Source organism: Cervus elaphus, chromosome 24, assembly GCF_910594005.1.
Source record: "Cervus elaphus chromosome 24, mCerEla1.1, whole genome shotgun sequence".
NCBI classification, from domain to species: domain Eukaryota; kingdom Metazoa; phylum Chordata; class Mammalia; order Artiodactyla; family Cervidae; genus Cervus; species Cervus elaphus.
The window spans coordinates 27,442,875-27,461,036 of record NC_057838.1 but is presented as its reverse complement, the minus strand read 5'-3'; the positions used below and the strand labels follow the sequence as shown (position 1 = coordinate 27,461,036).

At 45.4% G+C, this 18,162-nt stretch overlaps 2 protein-coding genes across 7 annotated transcripts in view; both read right to left on the bottom strand.

The window, feature by feature from the left end:
- The window catches only part of POMGNT2 (protein O-linked mannose N-acetylglucosaminyltransferase 2 (beta 1,4-)), a 75,943-nt gene extending 61,358 nt beyond the window's left edge, over positions 1 to 14,585 (bottom strand). For 2 of the 4 annotated variants that reach the window (XR_006337510.1, XR_006337511.1), the window contains exons 1-2: positions 10,741 to 14,585; positions 808 to 1,367 (exon numbers count right to left, since the gene is read on the bottom strand). Coding sequence is in view for 1 of the 4 variants with exons in the window: in XM_043885890.1 (XP_043741825.1) it covers positions 10,741 to 10,798 (58 nt within the window). In the remaining 3 variants the exon portion in view is untranslated. Of the gene's footprint in view, positions 1 to 807; positions 1,368 to 6,801; positions 7,099 to 10,740 lie in introns of those variants that run through there. The other 2 variants (XR_006337512.1, XM_043885890.1) reach the window with 2 other exon arrangements.
- Positions 14,586 to 16,811: 2,226 nt separating this feature from the next.
- The window catches only part of GASK1A (golgi associated kinase 1A), a 154,859-nt gene continuing 153,508 nt past the window's right edge, over positions 16,812 to 18,162 (bottom strand). For all 3 annotated transcript variants that reach the window (XM_043886705.1, XM_043886706.1, XM_043886708.1), the window contains 2 exons: positions 17,871 to 17,974; positions 16,812 to 17,319 (listed from right to left, as the gene is read on the bottom strand). In XM_043886705.1, coding sequence (XP_043742640.1) covers positions 17,118 to 17,319; positions 17,871 to 17,974 — 306 coding nt within the window. In that variant the 3' untranslated portion in view covers positions 16,812 to 17,117. The remainder of the gene's footprint in view (positions 17,320 to 17,870; positions 17,975 to 18,162) is intronic.

Below are 18,162 nucleotides of genomic sequence, written 5' to 3'. Positions count from 1 at the left end.
GCGCACACTTAGTAAATGAGAGCCAAAATTTGAATGCCCTGCACATGTAGCACAACATATGTTGTAAATGAACCCTATTCTGTCTGTGCTCTGAGCCACCAAATCCTATGAGATAGCTCACCCCATAACCATGCCCATGCCATTCTCAATTCCTCCAAAAGTAGGTTCTGAGACTTGGCAGGCATAAAGAAAGGCAACTCTAGCTGCCCACCACTATGGCAGGACTCTGGCCTGAGAGCCCTTGACCTTAGCAGAGGATATCCATCAGGAGAGGGACTCCTACAAACATGTTGGGGCCTGAAGCCCATTGTGTCCCTACTTCCGAGGCTATCTCAGCACCGTCAAGCAGCCGATGCCAGGCTGTCATCACCAGACACACAGTGGGCACCGTGCTGAACCGCCAAGGAGCCCAGGGGTCACTTGTGGGCTGTCCTGGTACTGCCTTCACAGGGAGCTTGGGAGGGCCAGGCCCCCTCCGCGCTTTTCGCCTGGCTCCCCGCCACCCGCGCCTCATGCGCACCATCTCCCAAGCAGAAGGGCGTGGGAAGCGGCTGCCGGTGCCAGCCCCGAGCAAAGGTCTTTAGCTGACACGCCGGGGCCCGCGGTACCTGAACCTCGAGGGTCCACCTCCCCTCACCCTCGCCACCTCCCGCGCCTCCTTCGGCCCCGAGCCACATTACTCCTCCCAGCCGCAAATCCCCCTCCGCTCCTCTCCACCCCTCCGGGGGAGGTCGCAGGGCAGCTCCTTCAATTCCAAACCCAGCCGCGTCGCGGAACCCTTGCCCGCCGCGAGTGCGCGCACCTCACCTGCACCCTACAGCCCGGGCTCCACAGGGCTGAAGCTTCCAGGCCGGCCCTCCGCGGAGCTGGCTTTGGCCGAACCCGTGCCCGCCGCTGCCCCAGACGCCTGCTCGGAGCCGTGGAGGTCCAGGAAGGGAGCGCAGGCTCCTGCGCGCCGTCTGGTCCGTCACCCTCGCCCGGCTCGCAGGTGCCCTACGTGCGCCTGCCCAGCTGGCGAGCCCCTCGCGTCAGCTGTGCACGTGCGCAGGCTCGCCGGTCCCGCCGCCTCAGCCCGAGGCCGGACCGCTTCCTTGGCTCGCGGAATTCTGGGAATTGCAGTTTGCGTCCGATGGGTGCCGGCTCCTTCGACCCGGGGGATCCTGGGAGTTGTAGTTTGCTCCCGGAGAAGTGCAGTTGCGCTTCGTGTTGTTCAGTGGTAAGTCGTGTTCGACTCTTTGTGACCCCATGGACCCCAGGCTCCTCTGTCCATGACGTTCTCCAGGCAAGAATACCGGAGTGGGCTGCCACTTCCTTCTCCAGGTCGCTTGGTGTTAAGTTTATACAATTATGGGAGGCCCGATAATAAACTAAAATAACCGACAAGCAATTGTCATTTATCAAATCAAAATAATACGTTCACATGCTTTTAAAAAATATATAATACTGGGGGGGGGGGAGCGGTTTTCAGGTGTTCAGTTCAGTCGCTCAGTCGTGTCCGATGCTTTGCGACCCCATGGACTGCAGCACGCCAAGCTTCCCTGTCCATCACCAACTCCCAGAGCCTGCTCAAACTCATGTCCATCGAGTCGGTGATGCAATCCAACCATCTCATCCTCTGTTGTCCCCGTCTCCTCCTGTCTTCAGTCTTTCCCAGCATCAGGTAAAGAACCCGCCTGCCAATTCAAGAGACATAAGAGACGCGGATTCGATCCCTGGGTCGGGAAGATCCCCTGGAGAAGGGCATGGCAACCTACTTCAGTATTCTTGCCTGGAGAAGCCCATGGACAGAGGAGCCTGGCGGGCTATAGTCCATGGAGTTTAAAAGATCTGGACACAGCATGCACGCACACTGCGGGGGACTTAAATACAAAAGCACCATTCCTCTGCTCCAATCCCCCACCCCTACTCTATCCCGTCCCACAGACCTGCTCCTTAAGGACAACCATTCCTCACTTGGATGGCTGCTGCATATGACATTTACTGACGACTGACTGTGGTAGTGATTAAACAAATCGACACGTGATAAAACGACACAAACTATACACAACTTTATACCAATGTCAAAACCTGGTTTGGATATTGTACTATAATTATGTAAAATGTAGCCATTGGGGGAATGAATCTGTAATTATTTCAAAATTAAACAGTGCAAGGGTTAATGGTCAGCTGCCTATTGCTCTGGCTAAGCCATGAGAAAATCACCATGGGAAAAGAATAAAAGCAAAATATAGCAATACAGCATAACCCAAATAAAAGTACATTGGGTGGATCAGTTGGGGTTGTTATGCCCTGCTAAGCTAAGGAAAAACATAGTGTGGGCCTTGGAACGCCGGGTCAGCACAAGTTCAGAACACTGCTGTGCACACACTAAGATGTTTTCCCAAGGCACATGCAGGTCTATGACCTTCAGCTAGGTGATGGCCCTTGTAAAAGCAAATAACAAAGCTAGTTTAAAATAACCAATAAAATGGGAGACATGACTGGGGATACAGGAGGCTGACTTCATCGTAACACACAGATACTTTCTGCTTGCCAAGACACTAAATAAAAGTCATGTGGCTCTGAGGAACAGGGCTGTTGACCCAAGAGATCTTGAGTTCCCTGGTCCCATCTTTAAAACTTTAATTCTGTCTCTAGTTTCTTTTTCCCAAACTGTGTGTCGACCACTTTCGATCCCCACCTGCAGTGCTGGCCACAGCAAAAAAGTTTTTTAAAAAGAAACAAAAAACAAACCATGGACATTACTTAGGTCCTCAGCTATACAGGACAGATTAAAAAACATCATGGACCATCTAAGAAATCACTAAGAGAATGTTTCAAAATAATATTCACTTAATGCTTGGAAGATATTTCATATTATATCATATTTAATTTTAAAAAGCACCAAAACAGTCAAAGTGACTACTTTTTTAAAAAGAGTATATTGTGCAAAAGAGTCCAGAAGGATATCAGCCCATGATCTGTGTGGTGAGACTAAAGGTAATTTTTATTTTCATCTTGTTAATTACATATATATATATATATATATTCTCCTGGAATGAACATGTAATTTAAAGTTTAAGTTGTTTTTGGTTTTTAAAATGCTCATAGGTTGAATTCATGGTTCTCAACAAGAAAGCCAGTGACGGTCTGCTGATGGAAAGAGGGACCAAGCAGCCCATTACTGAAGGTGGGGAGGGACTAGGCTCTGTCCAAGGCAGAGTTTTCTGGATAAGATCACAAAGGACATGGCCTGTGGGTCCCTGGGACCAAGTTTGCATGCAAAGATGATGTTTCATTTTATGAGCCAGTCATGTTTTTAAAACTATTCTGGTGTGGAGCACCCCAAAAAAGTGCTTTATTTACTGACTGTTTAGTCACTAAGTCATGTCCGACTCTTTGTGACACCATGAACTGCACCCCACCAGGCTCCTCTGTTCATGGGATTTTCCAGCAAGAATGCTGGAGTGGGTTGCCATTTCCTTCTCCAGGGGATTTTCCCAACCCGGGGATTGAACCCACGTCTCCTGTATTGGCAGGCAGATTCTTTATCACTGAGTCAATATCCTCCTATTTTAGTTGTCTAATACTGCATAACAAATCTCCCCAAAATGTACTGGCTTAAAGCAACAATAATCAGTTGTTATATCTCATGGTTTTTTGGGTCTAGAATCTAGAAGTGACTTTGCTGATTGGTTAGCCTCAGGGTGTCTCATGAAGTTGCAATCGCATGTTGGCTGAGACTGCAGTCAGCTGAAAGCTGAGTGAGACTGGAGGAACCAGCTTCCCAAAGGGCTGGTTCACATGGCTGGAAAGTTTGTTCTTCTCCACGTGGGCCTCTCTCTACAGCCTCTTGAGTGACCCTGTGGCCAGGCAGTTCCCCAGAGCAACTGATAGAAGAGACTGAGGCAGAGGCTGAGAAGAGACCAAGATAGACGAACGCCTCTCGTGACCTGGGCTCAGAGCCCTCACGTGCTGTCCCATCCGTGTTCCATTGGTCACACAGCAATATTCAGCGTGGAAAGGGACCATGCAGGGGTGTGGATACAGAGCAACAAGGTTGCTTTAAGACCTTCCTGGAGGCTGGCTACTATAATAATAAGAGGTACCATCTGTCCACTACCTAGTCGGTGCTTGGCTTTAGATGGAAATGATCTCATTTAATCCTCACCACAACCCTATGCAGTAGATTATATATGTCTCCAGTGTCTAGATGGGAAAGGCTGAGAGTCATTAAACACTTTGCCCAGGGCCATGCTGCTGGCAGGTGGAGGGAGGGGATGGAAGTCGGTTAGCGTGACTCCACCCGGGCCTCTCCATGCCCTCCGGGGCCTGGAAACCTCCACAACACTTTCCCCATCTCCCTCCTCACTGCCAAGTTGTCTAAGTTCCTGCCATGTTTATCCTCCCCCTCATTCTCTTGCAACTTTCTCTCTACTGTCCTGATTCAGGATGGTCCCCCAAAATAAAAGTTTGTTTTTATTAATGCATGTTTGTTAAACTAAGAGAGAAACTCTAGCAACCTCTTTAGTTCTACTGTGAGTGCACGCTCAGCCACTTCAGTTGTGTCAGACGCTTTGTGATCCTAAGAACTGTAGCCCACCAGGCTCCTCTGTCCATGGGATTCTACAGGCAAGAATACTGGAGTGGGTTGCCATGTCCTTCCACTGTACTCAGTTTTAAACCCATGCATCTGCTGTATTAGAATCTTTAAAAAGAATCTGCAGGCTCAGACCGAATGGTGAAACAGGAAGCCAAATAATCTCAATGGAATCTGTGCCCAGATCAGAAAATGAGGCCAGGGCAGGCCCGGGAGAGCTGGATTAAGAGGAGAGGCGAAGAATGACAGTCCTACTCGGTCGTTAGTCCCGGGCTGGTTTCTCTGGCTAAACCCACAGAATGAGGTTTTGGAGGGCTTTAAAAATATGCTTTTAGAAATTTAATCACTACTTTTGAAAAAATATAATTGTTGTAAACTTTCTCCAGTGTATGTTTTTAATTCAAGGTTATATCTGCCCAGTTCACTGAAGGCATGTTACATCGTTTTGCTAGTATTTGGGCTCACCAAGCCTGTTTGCTGAGGGGACATTCCACTTCTTCTCCCACAGGGAGCACTCCCTGCAGATAAGCAGGGGGTATAATGAATGGACATGAACTTGGGCAAACTCTGGGAGATGGTGAGGGACAGGGAAGCCTGGCATGCTGCAGTCCATGGGGTCGTGAAGAGTCAGACACAACTTGGTGACTGAACAACAACAACAAATAATCAGGGCTTTTGTGAGTCACCCCTGCTGTATACTGACTTGTAGAGATAATTACATTCTCCTGAGGGAGAGGGATAACTGTAAAAGACACAGTTCAGTTCAGTTCAGCTCAGTCACTCAGTCGTGTCCCACTCTTTGCGACCCCATGGACTGCAGCACTCCAGGCCTCCCTGTCCATCACCAACTCCCAGAGCTTACTCAAACTCATGTTCATCAAGTCAGTGATGCCATCCAAACATCTCATCCTCTGTCGACCACTTCTCCTCCCACCTTCAATCTTTCCCAGCATCAGGGTCTTTTCTAATGAGTTGGTTCTTCGCATCAGGTGGCCAAAGTACTGGAGTTTCAGCTTCAGCATCAGTCCTTCCAATGAACACCCAGGACTGATCTCCTTTAGGGTGAACTGGTTGGATCTCCTTGCAGTCCAAGGGACTCTCAAGAGTCTTCTCCAACACCACAGTTCAAAAGCATCAACTCTTCGGCACTCAGCTTTCTTATAGTCCAGCTCTCACATCCATACATGACTACTGGAAAAACCATAGCTTTGACTATAGACGGACCTTTGTTGGTAAAGTAATGTATCTGCTTTTTAATATGCTGTCTAGGTTGGTCATAGCTTTTCTTTCAAGGAGCAAGCGTCTTTTAATTTCATGGCTGCAGTCACCATCTGCAGTGATTTTGGAGCCTAAAAAATAAAGTCAGCCACTGTTTCCCCATCTATTTGCCATGAAGTGATGAGACCAGATGCCATGATCTTCGTTTTTTGAATGTTGAGTTTTAAGCCAACTTTTTCAGTCTCCTCTTTCATCAAGAGACTCTAGCTCTTCTTCACTTTCTGCCATAAGGGTGGTGTCATCTGCATATCTGAGGTTATTGATATTTCTCCTGGCAATCTTGATTCCAGCTTGTGCTTCATCCAGCCCGGCATTTCACATGATGTACTCTTGCATATAAGTTAAATAAGCAGGGTGACAGTAGACAGCCTAGATGTACTCCTTTCCCAATTTGGAATCAGTCTGTTGTTCCATGTCTGTTCTAACTGTTGCTTCTTAACCTGTATACAGATTTCTTAAGAGGCAGGTTAGGTGGTCTGGTATTCCCATCTCTTTCAGAATTTTCCATAGTTTGTTGTGATCCACACAGTCAAAGGCTTTGGCATAGTCAATAAAGCAGAAATAGATGTTTTTCTGGAACTCTCTTGCTTTTTCAATGATCCAGCGGATGCTAGCAATTTGATCTCTGGTTCCTCTGCCTTTTCTAAATCCAGCTCGAACATCTGGAAGTTCATGGTTTATGTATTGCTGAAACCTGGCTTGGAGAATTTTGAGCATTACTTTGCTAGCATGTGAGATGAGTGCAATTGTGCAGTAGTATGAACATTCTTTGGGCTTGCCTTTCTTTGGGATTGGAATGAAAACTGACCTTTTCCAGTCTGGTGGCCACTGCTGAGTTTTCCAAACTTGATGGCATATTGAGTGCAGCACTTTCACAGCATGATCTTTTAGGATTTGAAATAGCTCAACTGGAATTCCATCACCTCACTGGCTTTGTTCATATGACTTTGCATTCCAGGATGTCTGGCTCTAGGTGAGGGTTCACACCATCGTGCTTATCTGGGTCATGAAGCTCTTTTTTGTATAGTTCTTCTGTGTATTCTGGTACTTTCCAGAAACTGAAGCTCAAACGATTGCCTTTAATAAACTTTAAGTTTTGGAAGAAGATGTAAAATTTGCCTAATTCAGCATCATCCCATTGTTTAATCTTCTCTCCCCCAACACTGCCCTTTTCCTTTTGCTTCTGCCGGTGACTGTTACTTGAATTGTCCTGCCCATCCAGGCTTCCAGAAGATTTTACTCTGAATGTGAGAGAGAAGTAAGGCACAGCAGATGCTTTTACATGGAAAAAACAGTGCTTTCAGTACACATACCCGGGAAATACCTAACTGAGCAAACTAGTCTCCCCACACCTTATTCAGTCATCCTAGGTCACTTGCTTGTCTTTCTCTGGTGTCTCATTTACTCAAATAGCTGCAGTCACCCCAGTGCTAGTGGTAAAGAGCCCACCTGCCAATGCAGGAGACATAAGAGATGCAGGTTCGATCCCTGGGTCGGGAAGATCCCCTGGAGGACGGCATGGCAACCCACTCCAATATTCTTGCCTGGAGAATCTCACGGACAGAGGAGCCTAGTGGGCTACAATCTATAGGGCTGCAAAGAGTTGAACACTTAGCATGCACCCCCCCGCCCCGGAAAAGGGTTTTCCCAGGTGTCGCAGTGGTAATGACACTGCCAATGAAGGAAGCACAAGAGGCATGGTTTTTTTGGGTTTTTTTTTTTTTTTTTTAAGAGGCATGGTTTTGATCCCTGGGTTGGGAAGATCCCCTGGAGTAGGAAATGGCAATCTGCTCCAGTGTTCTTGCCTGGAGAATTCCAAGGACAGAGGAGCCTGGCGTGCTACAGTGCATGGGGTCACAAAGAGTCAGACACGACTGAGCATGCACACACACACACACACACACACACACACACACACACACACACACACACACACACACACACACACACCCCTTGAATATGGCTGCTCCTGAGATCTCTAACCCAGTGATTTACTTCACTTTTTCCTGCCTGATGTCCTGAATTTCTTGAAGGATAATTTTGCTGGAAACTAAAGAGCTAAAAATAAGGAACAGTGGCAAAGTGAAGTAAATCAGACATAGAAAGACAAATACTATATAACCTCACTTATATGTGGAATCCAGGGCCTCCCCCTTCCCCCAAAAAAACCCAGTAAGTTCCTAGACACAGAGAACAGACTGATGGCTGCCAGAGGCTGGGGCGTGGAAGGTGGGTGAAATGGGTGAATGGAGTCAAAAGATGCAAACCTCCAGTTATAAAATAAGTCATGAGGCTGTAATGTACAGCATGGTGACTATAGTTAATAATACTGTACTGCATATTTGAAAGTTGCTAAGACAGTAGATCTTAAAAGTTCTCATCGAAAGAAAAAAATTCTGTAACTATGCATAGTGATGCATATTAACTAGACTTATTGTGGTGGTCATTTCACAATATATACAAATACTGAATCATTATGTTGTACACATGAAAGTAATATAACTTTGTATGTTAGTTATGCTTCAATAAAAATTAATTAAATGATAAAAATAGGGTAGGATGTAATACCTAGCAGATGACTTACCATCTGTGGCATGAGGGAAGAGGTACTATCATACACTACAGATGAGAATATAAATCAATGTAAGTCAGTCAGGGACTACACTGGGCTATTAGCAGCAGAGGGCAGCCTATACATACATACATACAGTCACTAAGTTGTGTCTGACTCTTGCGACCCCACAGACTGTATCCCGCCAGGCTCCTCTGTACGGGATTCTGCAGGCAAGAATACTGGAGTGGGTTGCCATTTCCTTCTCCAGGGGATCTTCCTGACCCAGGGATCAAACCCAGGTCTCCTGCATTGCAGGCAGATTCTCTACCTCTTTATTGACTGAGCTATGAGGGAAGCCTGGTGTAGTTTAAAACAATTAAAACTTTGTTTGCTCAGGTCTGAGAAACAGCCCAGAGCTGTCTGAAAGCTCTAACAGCACTTTCAAGGACCCAGACTCATTTGGCCTTCTTGCTTCCCCTTCCTTAGTACACATTGCCTATCCTCAAGGTCATAAAAAGGCTGCTGCAGCTCCTACCATCACAACAGAGATCCATATAGGAAGAAAGAAAAGGACAGGAAGCAAAAAAGGACTTTCCCGGAAGTCTCATTCAAAACTTCTGCTTACATCTCATTGGCCACTCCATCAGCATGGAAGGCCCCAAAATGTAACATTTTGATTATTAAGGGAGTTAGGGTGAATGGATATTGGGTAGATTATTAGCAGTCTCTGCCATGAGGTGCAGCCTTTTTGGAGGACAATTCAGAAATAGCTATCAAATTTTAAAAATTTAAATGCACTTACCTTGACTCACAAATCCCCCTGCTAGAAATTTATACTGTAGATGTAGTCTCATATATGTTCAACTGCTTACACACCACAAGTTTTTCTTCCAGCAGGAAAGGATTCAGGGACATGCATTTTCACTAAGTGCAATGTCTCACTGAACGTCGGGCTCTGACCCATAAGTTTAGCAAGTTCTCTTTCGAAGGAGGAGGTGGGTAGAGACAGGGAGCAGGAGAGTAGGTGGGGGGGTCCATCTCTTAGCCAAAGCAGTGAAGTAGATAGGAATCTGCCTTCCAGTGCAAAGGACATGGGTTCGATTCCTGGTCTGGGAAGATTCTACATGCTGCAGAGCAACTAAGCCCATGATCCACAACCACTGGGCCCAGGTGCTGCAGTTACTGTAACCCAAGTGCCTAGAGCCCATGTTCTGCAACAAGAGAAGCCACTGCAATGAGAAGCCTGTGCACCCCAACTCAAGAGTAACCCCCGATCCCGCAACTAGAGAAATTCTGTGCACGGCAATGAAGACCCAGCACAGCCAAAACCAGATAAAATAAATATATTTTTTAAAAAACTGGAAGTGTTCCTCTTTCATTTTTCTTCCTGTGGTTCATTTCACTTCTCCTGGAGTGTCTTTCTGTGAGAATGACTAACTTCACTCACCACTGACTCTATCTAGGGCAACCTCTGGATGAGCCAGCCCCTCACGGGACTCCAGAGTTGTCTGTCGTCCTTGACTTGGTTTCCGCTGCGTATCTCCATCTGCCTTCACCAATTTTTGACCCACTGTCCAGAGGCAGTATGACTGAAGAATGCATTACATACAGGTGAAGCCTCAGAAACTCAGCAAGATGGATAACGGCTCTGCTTTGGAAGGACGCCCCGGGTGAGCTCACTTGCTTAGTTACCCAATGCGACTCTATTTTTCCCCCCAAACTACCTAAACAATCCATGGCGTACCACATACAAATTCTAGCCAGAGAATATCTGCTGACGAGGACAGTAGTTGATTTGCGGAGGTTCGGTTACGGGCAAGTTGAGTTTCACCCAGACGCCACGTGGAACAGCGCTGCTCACAGATGGGAGTCTCCCACTGAAGCTCAGGGGAGCTCTGGGTCTCTACTTCTACAGGGGGAAGATCAGACTTCAACAATTCCCATCCTTCAGCAAACACTCTGTGCAATACGTCATTTGGGGTACGTATCAGCGTTCAGGGTGGATCTTCAGTGTGTGTTTTCAGACTATATAATCTCAGAGAAGGCATCTGGGCCAAGTTCCATTCATCAAAGACAAGGCTGAAGGCTTGCTGGCTTTGCTTCCTTTAATTTTGGAAAAACCCTTCTAGCCTGACTGAATCTACCTGATTCATAGCCAAGCTGGAAGGGGACAAGCATCCGAAAGACATTCTAAAGAATTCTGGAGGAAAATGTCTGTTTATCCTGCTCTCATCAGACTGCCATCACCCACTCCCTAGTTCACAGGAGAAATTGTCAGTCCTGGGCCTGATTTGGGGTGGGAGAGTAGAGGCCAGACCCTTGAACTTACTGTGTTCCATATTTTGTTCTTCTGTCAAGAAGTTGATCCTGGCTTGTGAAAGAGACATTTTGCAAGAGCAGGAAGAGTACTGAGGCTGACGTTAGCAACGTGACCTGAAGGGCAGGTGATCTGTCTCACTGGCACGTGAAGGATCATCACGCTCACAGAAGGGAGATCGTTCCTGAAGATGAGGGAGGAGAATTCTTGAAACAAATCAAAGACAGCTTGTTGGAGCAGAAAAGTCATTCCATTCCTGGGGCAGGGAAGGAAATCCAATACAGCCTGCTCGTTTCCCACTCCTGCCTATAGGGTTTGCACAGAGAGCTCCCTCCTTTGTTCCTTCTCCAATGTCAGACTTCTGAAGCCCAGGGAACACACTGGATGCTGCATAGATGATTTGGATCATCCCCACGTATGGGAATCTGTCACTCCCCTATGATCTTCATTGGCTGTATCATTCTCTTAAGTCGGGTTCCCCCAAAATAAGAATTTGAGGGAAAGCAGTTTGAGAGAAGATACTAGGAAGATCCAGCCAAGGGTTGGGGAAATGATACAGGGAGGTAACAAAAATAATATGGGGGAATTATTAATCACACCACCGCTGTGGGAATCAGTGGCTGGGTCCTACTGGCGAGCTCTGGAGACTGAGGAGAATCTGCCTCCCAGTCATCTTGTGTGAGTGGGGTGTGAACGGAGGCTTTTATTCTTCACCTCCTGTCCATTTTGCAGGAACTGCTTCTAGGAGTCTCAGAACCTCCTTCTGCCCCACATCTGTGGAGAAAGACCTCAGATGGAGAATCCCAGGCACTTTTCTTAAGAAGCTTTCATTGTACCAGGGCTGGAGGGGAAGGCTGAGGGGCTGTGGACAGCCTCCACTGTGCTTTTCCTTCTTTATTCACTTACTCATTGCCCTGTATGGAGCTCTGTGCCAGATCCTGGAGCTGCAGTGGAGAACAATGCAGACACTATCTGCCGTCCTCTGGAGCTTAAAGTCCAGCAGAGAAGTGCAATGCTGATGTAATACAATGCAATGAAGGAATACAATGCAAAGATGTAATACAATCAGTGAAAAGGAAAGTAGAATAAAAGAACTGAGAGCTTTGGGAAAGGACGGCAGGAAAACATTCCAGTTGGAGATGCCGTGGAGGGCTTCTTTGAGGGGGATGTGAGAGTTATCCAACTAGAGATGGCAGAGATATGGGAAGAGAAGAAATAGCATATGCATATGCAAAGGCCCTGAGGCACCAGAGACCAGAGTAATAAAGCTAGAGGTCAAAGAGCAAGAGGCGGAGTTGTGGCTCAGCTGGTAAAGAATCCACCTACAGTGAGAGAGAGCTGGGTTCGACCCCTGGGTTGGGAAGATCCCCTGGAGAAGGGAAAGGCTACCCACTCCAGTATTCTGGCCTAGAGAATTCCTTGGACTGTAGAGTCCATGGGGTCGTAAAGAGTCGGACATGACTGAGCGACTTTCATTCATTCATAAAGCTGAAGAGGGGAGTGTGAAACACACCGTGCAGGGCTGTGTGAGCTGTGCGCTATTCCGGAGCAGTGGGGGCCACTGAAGCCTGTTAAGCTAGGAGGTGACAGAATCCCACTTTAAAATTTAAGAGAGAGTTTTTGTTTTAAAAAAAAAAGAAAAGATAGCCGTTGGGCAGAGAGTGGGAGAAGTTATGAAGTCAAGAGCTGATGTTAGGATTTCTGCTCCAGTCCAGAGTAACAGAGACTGGATTTATCCTCTGGCCTGAAATAGTTATAAAATTGGACAAAGCATATGAAACAGTGGTTTTGAAAACATCAGGCATGCTTAACGATGCACAGTGATTCCTGAGAGAGAATAAAATAAGGCAGAGCTTACGATTTCCCCAGCTTACTACTAGGAGAGTTTCTAGCCCACAGGGCCAAAGAAAAGAAAAAGAGGCTGAGTTCTGAGTTGAAAGAGCTGAAAGTCTTGGTAGTCAGAGCAGCCAGAGTTCAAAGGGCAGAGTACTGGAGAACAGAGATCTCAAACAGAGAGAGTTCCAGCTATAAAAAAGAATGAAATGATGCCAACAACACAGACGGACCTGGAGATGACCATACTAAGTGAAGTCAGACAAAGACAAATCTATCATTTATATGTGGAACCTTAAAAAAAAAAAGACACAAATGAACTTGACAAAACAGGAATAGATTCACAGAGAAAACAAACTCTTGGTTACCAAAGGGGAAAGGGGGAGAGGGGTAAACTGGGAACTGGGAACCAATGGACACACACGACCAAACATAAAATAAACAAGGGCCATCTGCCTAGGGATTCTACATCTTGTAATAATCTGTAATGGAAATATCTGAAAAGAAAAAATATGTATGCATATATCACTTTGCTGTATTCCTGAATCACTGTAAATCAGTTATACTTCAATTTGAAAAATAATAAAATAAAGGGGAAAAAAAGAAAGTTCCAGAGCTCAGGAGAGGGTCCCCACCTAAATTTTTGGTTGAATATTGATCAGTGTATGTGTATGAGGAAACTCCCAAAGGCCAAAGAAAGAACCACCTAAAGGGATTGGAGGGAAGGGTGCCCAGAGCTCTCACCGGGCTGAGAGATTTCAAACCTCCCTCTGAATAATTAGTACAACAAGAGAAGATAAAATCACTGACAATGTAAAAGACTTGAATATGTAAGTAAAAATGTAGAAGATTAATCAGTAAAGATGTAGAAGAAAACCAACTTGATCTAACTGATATTTAAAGAATGCCCCCAAATAGTAGAATATTCATTTTTTCAAATGCACACAGACCATTTACCAAGTCACACAATATATTGGTGCATAAAATAAGTTAATAAATTTAAAAGGATTCACGTTAAAAGTAGGTTCTCTCACCAAAGTGAAATTAAATTGGAAACCAATGATGGAAACATACTGGGAAAATTCCCCAATTTTTGAAAACTAAATAACACATTTATAATTAACTCATGGATCAAAAAGTAAATTAGAAAATATGAATGAATGAAAACAATAACCCAACATTCTAAATTTGTGAGATGCCACTAACAGTAAAGAGCAATTTATAGCACTAAAGGCCTAGGTGTTTTAAAAAAAGTTTTCAAATTGATGTCTTCAGTGTCTACCTTGAAAAACTTAAAAAAAAAAAGTACAAATTAAACCAAGAGTGAGCAGATGAGAAGGAAATTATAGATCAGAAGAGCAGTAGAAATAGGAATAGAAAACAAGACAGAAAAACCAGTGAAAATATGAATAAAATTGGTAAGCCTTTAGCAAAACTTAGCAGTATAAAAATAAAAATTAAAAGATTACCAATACTATGAGAGAGGTGACATCATACAGATTTCACAAATATTAAAAGACTGATAAGCAAAAACTGGGACTTCCTGGCAGTCCAGTAGCTAAGACTCCACACTCCCAACTCAGGAGGCCTGGGTGCAATCTCTGGTCAGGGAATTAGATCCCACATGGCACAACTGAAAATATCTTGCTTGCCACAATGAGCTAAGACCTGGCACAACCAAATAAATACAGTTTTAAAATAAGGGAGAGTTCTGAATAATTTAATGCCAATAAGTTAAAAACCATAAAAACTTGAAAGATAAAAAAGTATCAAAATTTTAGAAGAATAACTTGTAAAACCCTATAAAATATCTAAGAGAGAAATGTTAATAATTGGACCTAATCAAAACAAAAAAACTTTTACTCTTCAAAAGTCACTGTTAAGGACATGAAAAAGCAAGCCACAGATCGAGAGAAAATATTTGAAAACATATATTGGACTTTTATTTAGAATATATGCATGCATGCTCAGTTGCTTGGTCATGTCCAACTCTTTGTGACCCCATGGACTGAAGTTCGCCAGGCTTCTCTGTCCATGGGATTCTCCAGGCAAGAATACTGGAGTAGATGGCCATTTCCTCCTCCAGGGGATCTTCCTGACCCAAGGATTGAACACACATCTCCATCTCCTGCATTGGCAAGAGGATTCTTTACCACTGTGCTACCTGGGAAGCCTTTTTAAACATTCAGACATGATACCATAAAACTCCTAAAGAGAGCATTGGCAAAATATTCTCTGACATAAATCATACCAAAGTTTTCTTAAGTCAGTCTCCCAGGCCAATAGAAATAAAAACAAAAATAAACAAATGCAACCTAATCAAACTTATAAGTTTTTGTACACCAAAGAAAACCATAAAAAAAAAAATGAAAAGGCAACCTATGAACTGGGAGAAAATATTTGCAAATGATGCAACTGACAATGGCTTAGTTTCTAAAATATACCAATAGCTAACATAACTTAACAACAACGAAAACAACCCAATCAAAAAATGGCAGAAGACCTAAAAGAACATTTCTCCAAAGAAGACATATAGATGGCCAAGAGGTAAATGAAAAGATGCTCAACATTACTAATTATTAAACAAAGAAATGCAAATCAAATCTACAGTGATATATCACTCACACCAGTCAGAAGAGCCATCATTAAAAAGTCTACAAATAACATGCTGGAGAGGGCAAGGAGAAACAGTAACCCGCCTACACTTGTTGGTGGGAATGTAATTGGAACAGTCACTATGGAAAACAGCATGGGTCTTCAAAAACTAAAAATAGAGTTGCCACCGTGATCCAGCAATCCCACTCCTGGGATTCAGATAAAATTATAATCCAAAAAGATACACGCACCCTAGTGTTCACAGAAGCATGATTACAAATAGGCAAAGAGATGGAAAAAATCTAAGTGCCCATCAATAGGTGATTGGTTTAAGAAGATGTGATAAATAAATGCAATGGAATATTATTCAGACATAAAAAGGGATGAAATGCTTCCATTTGCAGCTACAAATGGACCTAGACAATATTATACTTAGTGAAGTAAGCCAGAGAAGGAAAGACAAATATTATATCACTTATATGTGGAATCTAAAAAATAATATACAAAAGAATCTACACACAAAACAGACATGGTAAACATAGCAGACATAGTAAATAAACTTACAGACATAGTAAACAAACATACGGTTACCAAAGGGGAAAGGAGATGGGGAGGGATAAGTTTGGGATTAACAGATACACACTTTTATACATAAAACATGTAAACAACAAGGATTTACTGTATAACACAGGGGATAATATTCAATATCTTATAATAACCTATAATGGGAAACAAGCTGAAGAAAAAAATATATGTAACTGAATGACTTTGTTGTATACCTGAAATCAACACAGTGTTGAAGGATAGTAAATCAACTATCCTTCAGTAAAAAATAAAAATTAAAAATAGCTTCCCCTATCAGATGAATAAAAACAATAAGAATATCAAGTGATGATGAGGTGTAGCGAAACAATTAGTCCCCTACCCTCTGGTTAGGAATGTAGACTGACACCACCATTTGAAAGGAATTTGGCAGTTTCTCTGAAAATAAAGAATGCCCATTAGCCCATTTCTGCTAATGTAGAAATCCACTCATGGAAATATAGCCGGCAGAAATATCTGCACACCATGCAAAGATGTTCGTGGCAGCATTGTCCTGAATTGGTGAAAAGTTAGAGCCATCTAAATGTTCACCATGATGAGAACAGCTAAATGAAATATAATACGCCCCTGCATGGGAGTTCCTTGTGGTCATAAGTAAGAACTGGGTCAACTAGATGGCAAATACAGAATGTAGTATTGGGCTGCTGAAAAATTCATTCAGGAAGTGCCAAAGTAACGTCCCTCTGGACCCTCTCACTTTTTATCTTGTATGCTTCTATTATTTATGAATTTGTTTTTAGTGAGCATGTATTACTTTTACAATTCTTAAACCAAAACATAAATGAACAAAAATTGAACATCTAAAGGCTATAGAGACAAAAGGCTCAGTGTTCCATCTCTAGGAGCTGAGTTCACTTTCAGCCAGAGCAGTTCTGGGTCACAAGTACAATTCAGTAAAGATCCTTGATGAGGCTCATATCACGTGTGCACGTGGGCAGGTCCACATACCATGCATACATACCCATACACCCACACACCTACACACACACACACAGAGGTGTCCAGCTCTGCGTGTGCACGTGCAATGCATGACTTTACAGTATCTGGAGCAGTTCATAGAACATTCTTGTGTATTTATTGGTGCAAGAGAGTAAACAGCTGAGCTGGCAGAAAGGAACGTGATGAGATTGAAAATCCAACACCCACCACCTCCTCCACCAGCCCAGGCCTGCGACACATCCCACGGCGTCCATGGTGCCCTTCTGGTTTCTGGTTTTTCCCTTTTGTCTTCGAGACATTTTCAACACAAGAAATTGTGGCCATGAGGATGGGCGCTTATCCCCTCAAGTCGCGTAGTGAGTGACTCGCCTGCGGTGAGGCGAGCGCGGAGGGGGTGGGGTGGGCGGGGCTTACGAGCCTCAGTCCGGGAAGACGGTCAGATTGTGCGTCCGGATGTGGTGCAGCAGGACCTGTGCTCGCCGCTCCAGGGTCTGCAGGGCTTGCTGCAGGCCCTGTCGCCCACCTTGGCTTTCCCAGAACACTGGGTCCGTCTGCAGCGACTTGAGCAGCATATTCTGTAGACACCCTGATTCCAGAACCTTCATGACAGACTCAGGAAACCTGGAGGAAGGTCCCCCAGCCCCGGAAAGAAAAGAAGGGCAAAAGCCGGCTTAGAGAGTTTCCATGAACTTGCACAGCTGAGGACCCACAAAGTCCCGGGGACCCTTCCACCCACTCTGCTGTGACAGCAAGACACGGGATGAAACTTTCGATGGGTCCCAGCGCCCCAGAGGCCGAATCCACTCTGCTGGCCTGAGGAAAGTGGGAGGAGCCCTGGGAAGGCCGAGGAGCGGCAGGACTGAGCAGCGAAGGCGGCCACCCGGCCAGCGTCTTGCCAGGCAAGGGAGCCTGCCCGCTCAGCCTGCCCACTCCCCGGCAGGGCAGCTCGTGCTGTGCTCTGGGTACCGGGGAGCGGGCAGCCCATCCTAGACCTCAGGGGCCCACTGACTGTTAGCTTTCCCGGGACTCCCCACACCCTCCTGAGGCTCATCCAACAGCACCCATCTGTTGGACGGTGGACTTCTGGGGAGCCATGGTTCAAGAAAGCGGGGTCTATGACAGGGCCCCTCAGCTCAGTCCCTGAACCTCTGCCCAGCCTCTTCGATGCTCACCCATCGATGCCCTCGAGGAGCCGGAAGTTCAGCTTGTGCTCCGGGTGCTGAAGGTGGCCAGCGTTATCGATGTAGACCAGGCGAGTGGGGTCACTGCTCCGCACCTTGGGGAAGAAGATGGACAGGGACAGAAGATGGACGCGGCACCCCAGGGTGCTGTCAGGGTGCAGCGGCTCAGGGGCCCCTAAGCCGTCAGTCACACAATGCACCCTGCTCCTCGCCCAGTCGGTTCCCCCACCGCACAGAGCAGTGAGCTCTTTCCACCTGGGGCTGTGCTCAGGGTGGCCGGGCA